The sequence below is a fragment of the Onthophagus taurus genome, chromosome 6 (genome assembly GCF_036711975.1).
Source record: "Onthophagus taurus isolate NC chromosome 6, IU_Otau_3.0, whole genome shotgun sequence".
Classification (NCBI taxonomy): Eukaryota; Metazoa; Arthropoda; class Insecta; order Coleoptera; family Scarabaeidae; genus Onthophagus; species Onthophagus taurus.
Window position 1 is genome coordinate 17422396 of NC_091971.1, and position 12815 is coordinate 17435210.

The following is a 12815-nucleotide window of genomic DNA, read 5'->3' on the forward strand; positions in this document are numbered from 1 at the left end:
TTGCTATACTCAATGACATGAGCATGTTTTTGACGGGCATGTGGAAGAGTTACATAGCTCAGTGCAGGCTGCTAGTACGTGGGCATGGCCTTGATTCGAGATCAACACGATTAGTGTGCGGGCTATTCATCCACATCAGTAACAACACCCTGCAACAGGATACACCAGTCCAATGCTGTCAATTTAGATGTGGATGCTGAGGAGGGATGTTATTTCGACTTTTATTGAGAGTGAGACTTAGCTATTTTGGATGTTCAAGTTTGTAATTGACCATCTTGTTGTTTCAGTGGAAGCACGATACTTCCGCTTTGCTAGCATTGAGCTGCAATCTCCAGTTGCGAAAATTTCCCCACAATAGCCAGCACTTTTGTTAGAATTTGCTCAATATTGTCCAATTCTTTATGGTTTGTAGCAAGCGTAGTCGTCTGCGTATCCGATCTTTTTTGATATGGTTTCGGGAATACTTGTTATGTAAATTTTGAAAAGCAGGAAAGCTAGCATCAATCCTTGTGGAAGGCCATTATTCAGTTTCATCTGGGTCTTGTCGATCATGTTGACTTGGAAGCATCTGTTGGCAATAGCATGGCATTGATAAAAGCATGTTTCCACATACTTAGTCAGTGTGGGCACTTAGTTGTTGGTCGGAATCCTCCTTGTTATACCAGTATGTGTTGTAGTATTATTAGTGCAGTCTTGTTATAAAGTGTATAGATTATACTTAAAAGTGACTTTTGCCCTCCTAAGTTGATGAGGAACATTTCCCGTCTGAAGGATGCCCCAGAAGAACTTTGCAAGATGTATTCCATTGTCTAATAAATTTACCACTGTATTCCGAAATTCAGCATGAATAGCAACAGCACCAGAGGCTTTCTCATGTTCATTTCATTCAGAGCTTCCGTAATTTCTTCATAGGTGAAAGTGTTAGAATGTTCTGTTTCAAATTCATAGGTAAATTTTGTAGTCTTTAGGTCTTTTTTAACTTTAATTGTGTGTAAGCGGTTTCAGGGTGCTCTTGAGGTTGAGACAATGTGAAACTCTTCTCTGGTGCGTTTGGAGCATAAATAGCAATCAACCTTGTCTTGTGTACCCTCAGATTAAAATTTGTAGTCACTATTCTTTCATTTATAGCTTCCCAATCGGATAATTTGTTTTTTAGTTTTTTACTGATTCTAATTTTTCTCTTATTGCTAAATATAGAGTGGTCGTTCTGAAGTTCCACCTAAGTTCCAAGGTTGAATACTGCGATTATTTGCGGGTTTATGTTTTTTTTTTCGAACATGGGGCAGGCTTTGATGAGCCTAAGTGTAACCATAAAGCTGCAATGCTTGAAACAAATTGGATACGTAATCCAATCGAATTACGTATCCTTTTCTACAGAACCATGTACACGGTTTAGTTTTAAAATAAAGTTTTAAAGTCTTTAGGTCTTTATTAATTTTAATTGTGTGTAAACAGTTTCAGGGTGCTCTTGAGGTTGACACAATGTGGGACGCCACATGATTTAGAGTTATAAGTTGAGATGATCTACTCTTTGCTTATTTATGTCTTTCTCTTCCATTCTTTCTGGTTTCTTTCTACATTTATTTGGCATAAAAATTGAAGAAACCAAATTGAAGCCAATGAAAAATCAGTACGACACCAATAAGAAAGCAAAATTATGAATCATTGAGACCTTTTTATACTTTTTTCTTTGGTACTGAACCTTTATGAAAGTGTCAAAAGCAAGGCATACGTATTCAGAAAAACATTAATCGACCCAAAGTTATTTGTTGGAACTTGCTAATTAAAATTGATGTTTCGTCGATAGATGCATTACATTTATATGTATGAAAATCCAAGTATCTTTTTGCTGTACATTGTAATTTTCTATTTCTATTGCACATTCTTCGGCGGCATTAAAAAAGGAAGGTATTATCCAAATTTTGTCCAATTGATACAATGTCGTCTTCAATAATATCTAGATTATACAGAATAAATGTGCAGACAAAAGCTGGCATAACATCTCAGGTTTTAATTGCAAAAACGTAATCTTTTTTTAAATACCAAGCATGACGAATTTTCCTAAATTTGGTATTATCACAGATAAACGATCATCTAGATATTCCATAACAAATTACGTAAATTGGCCTTACTGGTTTCGACTAAAAAAAACATCATCAGGAATCAAGGTTACAATTTTTTTCCATTCAAAATTTTCTTAATCTAAGGATCAAAAGCTTTATTGGAAATTTTTTAATGGAGTGGACACCAACACAATTTCTTTAATAATAATAAGATACTTATAAGGTGATGATTACTTAATTTTATTTAAATAAAAGTAAATATTTATTCATGATAAAGCAGAAACCGTTTCCCAAATCGATTTTATCCTCTACTTTACTCCCAATATAAACATCTTGTAAGGTGTGAAGATCCCCTTAAACCCCTTCAAAACGGTCCGGCGACCATCTCAACCCCATTGTCCACCCCTTTTACACCAACCAATAATGTATTGTCGATGAAGGTGTCTGTTTACAATAAGTCACAAAAGAATCTTTTCGTATATTCAACGTGTTCTACTTGAAAGGAGGGTTGGTGTCCTTTTTCCTTTTACTTTTGAGTTGGTAACATCGTCCAATTTTGTTAGATTTTCTCTGAAACACTTAAGTTTTTTTGGTGCTTTGAACAAAAACTTATTCATTTAGCTGTATAAAGTACGTATAGGAAACGCACTAAAGTGTCTCTAAGCGACCGTCTCTATGTACACTGGCTACGTATAAGGGAATTAAGGTTACACCCTCCCCAAGAAACCCAAGAAGAGGGAGTCAGACACCGTTTTTAGCTTACCCTCGACAAATCGTAATAGAATTTTTATAAAAAAAAACTTTTAACAACTAAAAAAATTTTCTAATGAAAAGTTTTTAAAGTTTACCCAAGTTTTTCACTTCGTTTTCCAAGCAAAGAAATTTAAAAAAATCTAATCGGATTATCTCTTATTTAAAAAAAATTTTTGATTTTGAATTTGATTATAACCAGGTTTCATTGATTTAGATCACTTTTAAAGCCGGTGCCGGTTCAAATTAGTTCGGTTCGCGTGCTTCTCGGACGCGTTCGTGCAAGTCTCGTTGTTGTCGTGATTGCCGCTTACTCTTTTTTTTCATACTCCTTTTTGGGTGGACTTTTTAATTTCGTTATCGGCTTCGACCATCGATTCGAGCTAATTTTTACGCTTCGTGATGGGATATGATCGACATAAAAAATATTTATGGGTCAAATTACTGCAAAGGTTAAAAGGTTTTGAATAAGTATTTTATAAAATGTGTATGAAATGTAATATTAAATTTTAAGTAAGTTTTTTTTTTGATTATTATTAATAACATTCAATTCATCGATTTTTTTAATTTTAGGTAGAAAATTTCATGATTCCAACTTTATTAAGTATTCGGTGAGTAAATTTTGAATTGATTTTATTTAGATTTTAATCGAGATTTTTATATGTTCCTATCAAAACCTATTTTAAGGTGTTGTGTAACCAATTCACGCAAACGCAATAAATTTCCTGTAATTTAACAGAACGTAGTTCAGCTCCCTGTAATTTTATAGGTCGATAAACGTTAAAGTTTCGGCTGTGTTAATTAGGTGTTCCGTACGAATTACCTTCTCTATACACTTAAAACTAAGTAAACTAACTAAAACTTAAGATCTATTAAGAACTTAACCTGAACTGGTACTTTAAAGGTAATAAATAATCTATGTTTTTCACAAGAAAATATGAACGCGTTATAATTTCAAATTTAACTTAATGAAAATGTGGGTTAAAATATCTAAAAACTTATGAAGGTAAAAAAGATCGTATTTAATGGATAGGTTGGTGCAACCAAATAACTATTATATTTCGCCGCAGTTGGTAAAGATCTGAACGATGGTTGCAGTGTACAGTTAAGGGTGGGTTTCGAGGTAGTTCTGCACGCCATCGAATTGATCGGACGCCCTCCTAAAGGGTAGAAACCCCACTCCGAGACGGCCTCCCGAAGAGGGAAACTTGGCCGTAAATATCAGCAATGGGTAATTACCGCTAAATTTAGATCGTCGGGGCCATGAGCAAGCTTTTTTTATGAAAGCACCGAGTCAAGTTTAACCAAAAATAAAACCTACAAGTTTATAAAAAAAAATCGATTTTTCTTCATTTATCAAATTATTTTGTTTTAATCTAGCACTGAAAAAGAAAATGCAAACGAAGTACAATTTTATTTCGGTTTTTTTTGCAAGGTTCAAAAAAAATCCTTTTATAATCTGTCGTATTTTAGTTGCAAATCTCGTTGAACAGTTTTGCATAATTGGACAGGCTACGATATGAAACGTTGGGCAATTCAACTCTGGTCTGCTAATTGAATTATTATTACGCCTTTTTTGTTTTGTGACGGTTACGTGACTCCGAACGAATCATTCCGCGGAAATAATTATTAATCGCTTTCACACGCGTTAGTGACGTCGCAGTTTCTTTCATTCTTTACCTCTTTTCGTTTGTTATTTGACGGGAGGGATCGCGATAAACCTTGAAAAAGACCGATGACCCCATCTAAAAATAAAACAGTTATTTTCACCCTTAATCTCATCTTTGACTGTAATTAATCAACCAAAAAACAGAAACGTATTTCAATCAGATTAATCGTATACAGTAAAATCTCGATATAACTTACTAATATGGTTATATGAAAAATTATTAGCCGTGGAGTTTTAGTTTTATGAAAAATATACAATAACCTAACGCTGAATAACAACTCAAACTAGAACTAACACTAGCACTATACCTTTTCAAGCACAAATTGGCACTAATCAGAATCAAAATGACATTAGTCAAAATCATATTGGCAATGTCAATTTCAAATTGGCATTAGTCAAAATCAAATTGACAATAATCAAAATTAAAATGGCATTAGTCAATATCAAATTGGCAATAAACAATATCATATAGGCATTAATCAACAAATTTAGCACTAATCAAAAGCAAATCGGCATTAAACAAAATCAAAATGACATTAGTCCATATCATATTGGCACTTATGAATTTTAAATTGACATGGAAATAAAATTATATATCAGCATTAAATAAAATGAAATGGGCAAAAACATTTCATTGACTTACAAACACAGTAGATAACAATTATATTACTTAAGAAAGTAGGTAACGTTATGTTTTAAATAACACTCTTAAAAATTTATATCTTGCATATTCAATGCAGAAGGGATAAATTGTTGGATGTGGGCAATAAACATTGCGCAATTGGCAACAGTAATCTTGTCCATATTATTATGAACGGTGTTCTCTAATTTCTGCATTCGATATTCTGTTTGAGTCAGATGATCCCGGTCAGCACCAGCCAAGATGTTATGTAGCTGTACAGCCATATCTGCTTTTACTCCTGCTTTTAATGCAGACCACGCTTGTTCAATCGTTCAGTCGTAAACGTGTGTGGTGTTCAAATTCGTTTTCTGCAAAAACATCTTCAATAGTAGAGTGGCATGGAGCATTATCAATAACTAATGCAACTCCAGTTTGGTAAAGGTCTTGCGCTCTTCTTAGGCATTGCCTCACAAATTCATTTGCTTCCGGCTTCTTGAAAGAGCCCCGACGTAGTTCGGAATGAATTAGCCCCATGTTTCCAATGCATCCTATTAGGTGAATATTCGACCCTCTGCAACCTGCATACACTGTTGTGCAGCGAGTCCCTTTTTTTGAACTACCCTGAGTCCGCGATATGAACAAATTAAAGTTTGTCTCGTCCATGTATATGATAGGTATATTTTGTGCTTGAAGATTCAATAAATCTTCTACATAAATAGTCCTGCTTGTTTTCGTTTGAATACTATTCGCGTTCTCTGGTTCTCTACTAGCAGTCTTCAAAGTAAACATCAATCCATTGAGATGTTGTCGAACGCATTCGTTGGAGACATTGAGTGCAAAATCTTCACGGATTTTTTCACTCAGTCCTTTAAGAGTAATTTTAGGATTTTCTTCGACTGAACGTTCCATGAATTGACGGTGCTCATCAGTTATGTTAGCTTTACGTTGATACGCGGTTCTTTTTAGCACCTGTAGTACGTTTGCAAGATTACGCCAGTCACCATTAACATTATACAAAGCGCAAATCTGTGTCCTCAGATTTGCAGCAGCATTTCTCTTTAAATAAGGCATCTCGCGTGAATATAATAGTTGAAATCTCGCAATAAATTACCATAAACTTGACAATAACCGATAAGTTAACAATTGTTTGACACCGATTTATACATTTATTTTTCATGCCATCTTGATATTGTTTGGTGCCAATATGATATGAACTAATGTCATTTTGATTTTGTTTAATGCCAATATGATATTATTTATTGCCAATTTGATTATTGTCAATTTGATATTGACTAATGCCATTTTAATTTTGATTATTGTCAATTTGATTTTGACTATTGTCAATTTGATTTTGACTAATGCCAATTTGAAATTGACATTGCCAAGTTGATTTTGACTAATGTCATTTTGATTCTGATTAGTGCCAATTTGAGCTTGAAAATGTATAGAACTAATACTAGACCTAGAACTAGAAACATTCAGGTTTAGCCGACTTAAGAGACGTACGGCTAAACGCGAATGATTTTAGTTGTAGGTCTATTGTTAGTTTTACTTTTATTTCAATAAAAATCTACAACAATCTAAAGCTAAGTAACAATGTAAACTAGCACTAAAACTAACACTAGACCTAGAAATAGAAACATTCGGGTTTAGCCGTGCATCTCTAAATTCAAATCCAAATTCAATTTATTTTGTCTGCAAATGTACTACAATTCGTTACAATTAAAAGAACATAGACCAATACAAAAACACAGTAGTACAATGCAAAGTCTCTAGGCTACAGAGTCAAACAAATTTTCGCAAGTTAGAAATTCGTCAAAAACATTGCTTAAATGAACTCTTGCTTAATTTCTTTATAAAATTTCACACAATTCAAAGACTATACAATTCGGTAACTTGTTATAAAATTTGGTGCCGTGGTAATCAACACCTTGTTGTGTTGTTTTAAGGCGATGAGACGGTACTTCAAAAAGTAATCTATTACGTGTATTATAGTCATGCAGATGACAGTTTTTCACATACAAAACACGGAATTGATAAAATGTTATGTCTTTTGTAACACGCCTCCTTTGAAGCAAAAATATTCTCTGCATTGCCGAGGCCGATCCCCACACTGCAATATCATACCCGGTGATGGCATGAAAACACGCGAAATTAGCCGTTTTGGCGACATCCAGCGTAGCACAATGTGTCAATCTGCACACCAAAAACACCGCACCCGCCAACCGAGTACACAATGCACTTATATGTTCCCCCCAATTTAATGAGGTATCGAACATCAGGCCCACAAGCTTTACAGTATTCTTATCTTGTTTGTGGAAGAAGTCTAGTGTTTGAGTCTTTTCGTTATTTATTATTAACCTATTTGCCCATAAGAGCCAACTTTCCTGGCATGTATGATAAACTACTTTACACGGATTGGTCTTTTCTAAATGTGGAGGTTAATGCGGATGATGCTTTGCGAGCTTTTTATAAAAAGTTGTATGAGATTTCGGATTTATTTGTTCCTAAGAGATTGAGTCGTGGATCCTCATACCCTATTTGGTACACCCCAGAAATTAAGCGGCTATTAAAGTTGAAAGAGTATTATAGGAGGAAGTGGAGGAGAAGCAATAGTGCTTTCTATTCAGCGGAATATAAAAGACTGAGATGTTTGACTAAACAGAAAATCTCTGATGCGTATACTTCCTTTACTATTAGTGCTGAACAATCGCTTAGTTCTGATCCCCGTAACTTTTGGAATTATATAAGACAGAAAACAACGACCTCTCGACTTCCTGGAAAAATGATGCGTGATAAGTCCACCTACACTGATCCTGAAAAAATAGTTAATGCTTTTGCAGATCAATTCTCTGGAGTATATTCTGGTGTCTCTGCTTATAACATGGTTGATGTACACTCTACGTATCCTCCAGTATTTGTTGCCGATGTCACCGAAGAAGAGGTTCTTCATTTCCTAAAAAGGTTACCTAATAAATTTACTGCTGGTGATGATGATCTTCCTGCATTTTTCATTCGTGATTGCTGTGCAGTTTTTGCAGTTCCGCTTCATTTAATAATTAACCTATCCTTAAGCACTTGCTCGTTTCCTAAACTTTGGAAGCGCTCACGCATTGTTCCTGTATTCAAGCATGGCGAACGTACCAACATTACTGATTATCGACCAATATCGTTATTGTCCAATTTCGCTAAGGTATTTGAACAGATTATTTACAAGATGATTTATCCACAGGTTCAGTCATTTGTGTCACCATATCAACATGGGTTTATCAAACGTCGTTCGACCATTACTAACACCGCGGTGGTTACTGAGGTAATTTGTGAATCTTTGGATAGGGGCGGTCAGGTAGATGTGGTATACACTGATTTTTCTAAAGCATTCGACATGATTCATCATGACGTCCTCTTGTATAAACTTAGTGCTTTTGGCTTATCTCCTAAGTTTATGAAACTATTTGCCTCTTACCTACTATTTGTTATCTTCTTGAATGACCTTCTAGACAAATTTTCATCAAGCGTACTAGCTTATGCGGATGATCTGAAACTATTCCGACCTATTTATGCGGACCGTGATGTAGTCAGTCTTCAGTCGGATCCCAACCCAACCCAACCCAACCCAACCCAACCCAACCCATCCTTGGTGGAATGGTGTAACCGTTATCAGCTAAAGATTAATGCCAATAAGTGCGGTGCGGTTAGTTTTACACGCAAGCTGTCTCCTCTTCCATCTTCTTATTATATAGAAGGTGTTCTTCTTGAGAAACTATCTACAATCAAGGATCTGGGAGTAACTTTTGACCGCAAATTGTCTTTTGTACCTCACATCGAAAATATTGCATCTTCTGCAGCGAGGATGCTTGGTTTCGTTTTGCGCACCTCGCGTGCTTTTTCTGATATCGGTGTGTACAAGACCCTATTTTCGTCCTTTGTATTGTCCAAATTGGAATATGGCTCTGTAATTTGGTCGCCACATTATGTGTGTCATAGACTTATATTGGAGAGAATTCAGAGGAGATTTCTCAAATATTTGTCTCTACGCCTGGACGGATCATACTCGGATCGTGGAATGGATTACGCATCCCTGCTGCGGCGTCACAACTTTTCTGCACTAGACGTAAGAAGAGATGACCAGTGCATCAAGCTTTTGCAGAAGTTAGTGCAAGGTGAATTGGATTGTGGTTGGTTGTTGTCGCGGATCATTTTCGCGGTGCCTACGCGTACAACACGTAGTACAAATCAGTTTTATTTGAGGAATTGTAGATCCAATGTTTTGGCCAACTCCCCGGTGCAGAGGATGTGTAAACTAACTAACAATCAATAATAGTGTAAGAGTGTTTATGTGAATTATATTTGTGTTATGGCATGTGTTATTTCTTATTTTCTTTTTCTTGTAATATTGTCCTGTAATTGATCTTTGTTGGGCAATAAAGTGAATTATTATTATTATTATTATAACCAGTCACCAGCAGAGACGAGTGTATCATTACTACTATTCTCAATATCCTCGGCAGCATGCCCTCGAACTATAAAGAAGGTATCATCCGCATAGAGACATGACATAGCACTTTCTACATTTTTTGGGAGATCATTTATATAAACTATAAATAATACACCCCATTTGCATTCTGTCATCTCAGAGAGATTCGAGTTCCACCTGACACACTGATATCGTCCGGATAAATACGATTCTAGCAATCTATTTGCTTTTCCCCTGATGCCATAATAATCAAGTTTAGACAACAGGATGGCATGATCTACCGTGTCAAAAACCCGCCTAAGATCCCAACAGATTATTTTGACCCTATCATAATCATCTCTAAAATATTAAATAAATACCCAATTTTAATATTTATAACCGTGTTATTTACGGTTAAACCAATATTTACTCAAACCGGAACATTCAATACCTATAATACCCACGTTTGAAGCGATGAAAGTCCGCATGAATTTATTGAAATTCATCATCGGTGGTGAATGTATGAGTGGGCAATTATTACGAGCGTTTATTCCCACAAACAGATTGATATCGAATGCCTACATACATTTTTTTTTTTTAAATAAACTAACGACATATTTTCTTGAATTGCCTCCAAAAACAGCGGATGACTTTTACTTTTTATAATTCGTGCCTATTTAAGTGATTTATTTTGAAAATAAAAGAAATGGGGGAGGTAGTTCTATTCTGTGAACAGTTCCCCCAGATTTTAATTAATTAGGGTGTGTTTACATCTGACATTTAATTACATGCAGTTTACTTCTGACGTAAATGTAAACACAAAAGTTTCCGTCCGAAATTTATTTATAAAAAAACTCCTTTCAATTCTTTTATTTCGATTTATAATTAAATGTTTTCTGAGTTTTCAGTACCCAGCTGATGTAGACTGGAAACTGGAAAAAAGTAGAGCAACTTTTAATTTTTGTAAATAAAGTTTTAAATTAATGTTTTGTTTACCAAGTTTAAATTACTTTGGTAATGTGTATTAAATTGTTATTTAACAATTTAAAAATATAAATTGAAAGTGTTGGTAAATAAATGTAAAATTGAAAAAAAAAAACAAGATTATGGATTGCAATCTCCTCTGCAAATATTAACATTGCGACACCTTTGAGTCATTGAGTGTATTAAATTGTTGATGATTTCTTTCGGTACTTTAGATCGTTCGTTCTGAAAGCAGCGAAAAATTCGTCTCCATTTTTGTAAACTTTATTTCGAATTTTCCTGTCAACTATCGACAGGATATAAAATGACAGTGAATTTAGTGAAAACACCTTCATGTTTTAATGTTCACTATATATACTTAGAGATTAGCCGTTTTAAATAAGTTAAATTTAAATTCATCACTAAACACTATTTTTTCCCTTCATTTTACGTCCACTATTAATGGATACAAGCAAACAGTGGTCTTGCGGCATTCATTTCTTTGATGGCTTTCTCGTTGATGAGTTGAAACCTCATGTGGGTTCCTTGTACCTCACCTTTAATATTGACGCCCAGACTTTTATTTTTCAATTCTACAAGTCTCATCTCACGATATTGTTCACGTCACATTGTCCATTATAGATGTTAAAATCATTTCAGTTCCAAACTGACCTTATTTGCTATCTGTTTGTTTCTCTTTTTTTTTCAACGTTGGTTTACTACTGCACAACCCTCAAAATGATACCCTGTTTGGAAGTGTAGCTCTAAAAAAAATAATTCATTTAGATTAAATCGATTATAACTAGAGACGGTTTGACAGATTTTAGTGCTTCATTGATTTCGCTAGAAGAAACTATGACGAATCGAATGACGTGCAACCTTGATAATCGAATGCATGGTAAATTATTGTGACCACTAAAAAATAATTTCATAATTTCCATATACTTCGTATTATTTCAAAGTTTTAACAAAATTCGAAAAAGATTTCGAATCTTCTATCGCAAAGAAATTCGAATTTACTACCATATTGACCAAGGAGTAACTTTTCAAGAATAGTTAATCGAAATCGGTTAAGAGATTCTCTCGTTGTGATCAAAATAAAACTAGCTTTGTGAAATTTTGACAACACAATTTTACTACCTACATAATACTACATATCAGACATAAACACAACAGTTTTACCTTTTTTTAGAAACAGCTAATACTTATTGTTAGTAAACTTGTTTATTATCAAGAAGAAGTGCATACACACTCAGCACTTCATCCCCTAAGCACCTTGAGCAGTCAGAGTTATCAAAGGCTAGAATACAGATCACAGTTATATATTCTTCACAGAATACTTTTTATCTGAGGTTTTGTAGAAAGGGTTAATAAACCATGATGTATTTAACCGTTTCATCGCCTTGTTCACAAGCACGACATAGAAGACTATCAACAAGATAAAACAATACAACATCCTGTAATAAGTTCTGTAACGATATGTAGTGTTATTTTACTTAGATTTAGATATAGTAGATTCAGTCACCGCAAATTTTTGTTAATTTGTTAAATCTATTTGATGATGTCATGGTATTTTCAGTCGTGCCTGAAGAAGGAAAGAAATTTCTGAAACATATGTAGCACTGAAAAATAAATAAAATTGCTTCATCGTTGGACATAGTTTAATTATTTAATTATTTTACTTAGCTTTACAAATTACGAGTTATTTCCTCTGAAAGGTAACGTAACAACTCCTTAGCTAGTTGACAATCCATAATTCCATCTCAACGATCTTAAAATGTTTTCTTCTTTCAGCCTGTCTAGTAAGCAATGTTATCAAAGTTACTTAACTTTCGCAGCTGTGTGGAAAGGCTTAAAAATTAACTCTGTCTTTTTGAGGTTTACCGACCAACTCTATCTGTTCTCAATTATCTTGAATACTATCTGCCTCCACAATCCATAATAAGGTTTTTAGTTTATGAGCGCTCTCTATGCAGCCATAGGTGGTAGGAGGAACATTATGGTCTACCCAAGCCGTATTAATGAACTAGGTCGTTGTCGAAAACGCTCTCTATGAAAATTTTCAACGCGGATTCTTGTCAATGTATCAATTTTGATTGGGACCTAGCGGCCTATGTCTATGTCTATCTACAATCAACTACTCTTTCTAAGTTTTTCATTAAAAATGAGGAAGTCTTATTGGTTTAATGGACTTCGGATGTAAGTTATATTACTTACTCGATTTAGGTATAAAGTTCCTGGAATTTTCTCCAAGTCAGGTATTAGTTCTTCCAAGCGTCACTAAAATAAGAT

General features: G+C 34.5%; 1 protein-coding gene across 1 annotated transcript in view; it reads left to right on the forward strand.

Annotated features, from left to right (window-relative positions):
* LOC111414038 (pleckstrin homology domain-containing family G member 5) overlaps positions 1-12815 on the forward strand; it is a 155171-nt gene that overhangs the window by 5263 nt on the left and 137093 nt on the right. The window contains exon 3 of the mRNA XM_071197144.1: positions 3387-3424. Within this exon, the coding sequence (XP_071053245.1) occupies positions 3387-3424 (38 nt within the window). The remainder of the gene's footprint in view (positions 1-3386; positions 3425-12815) is intronic.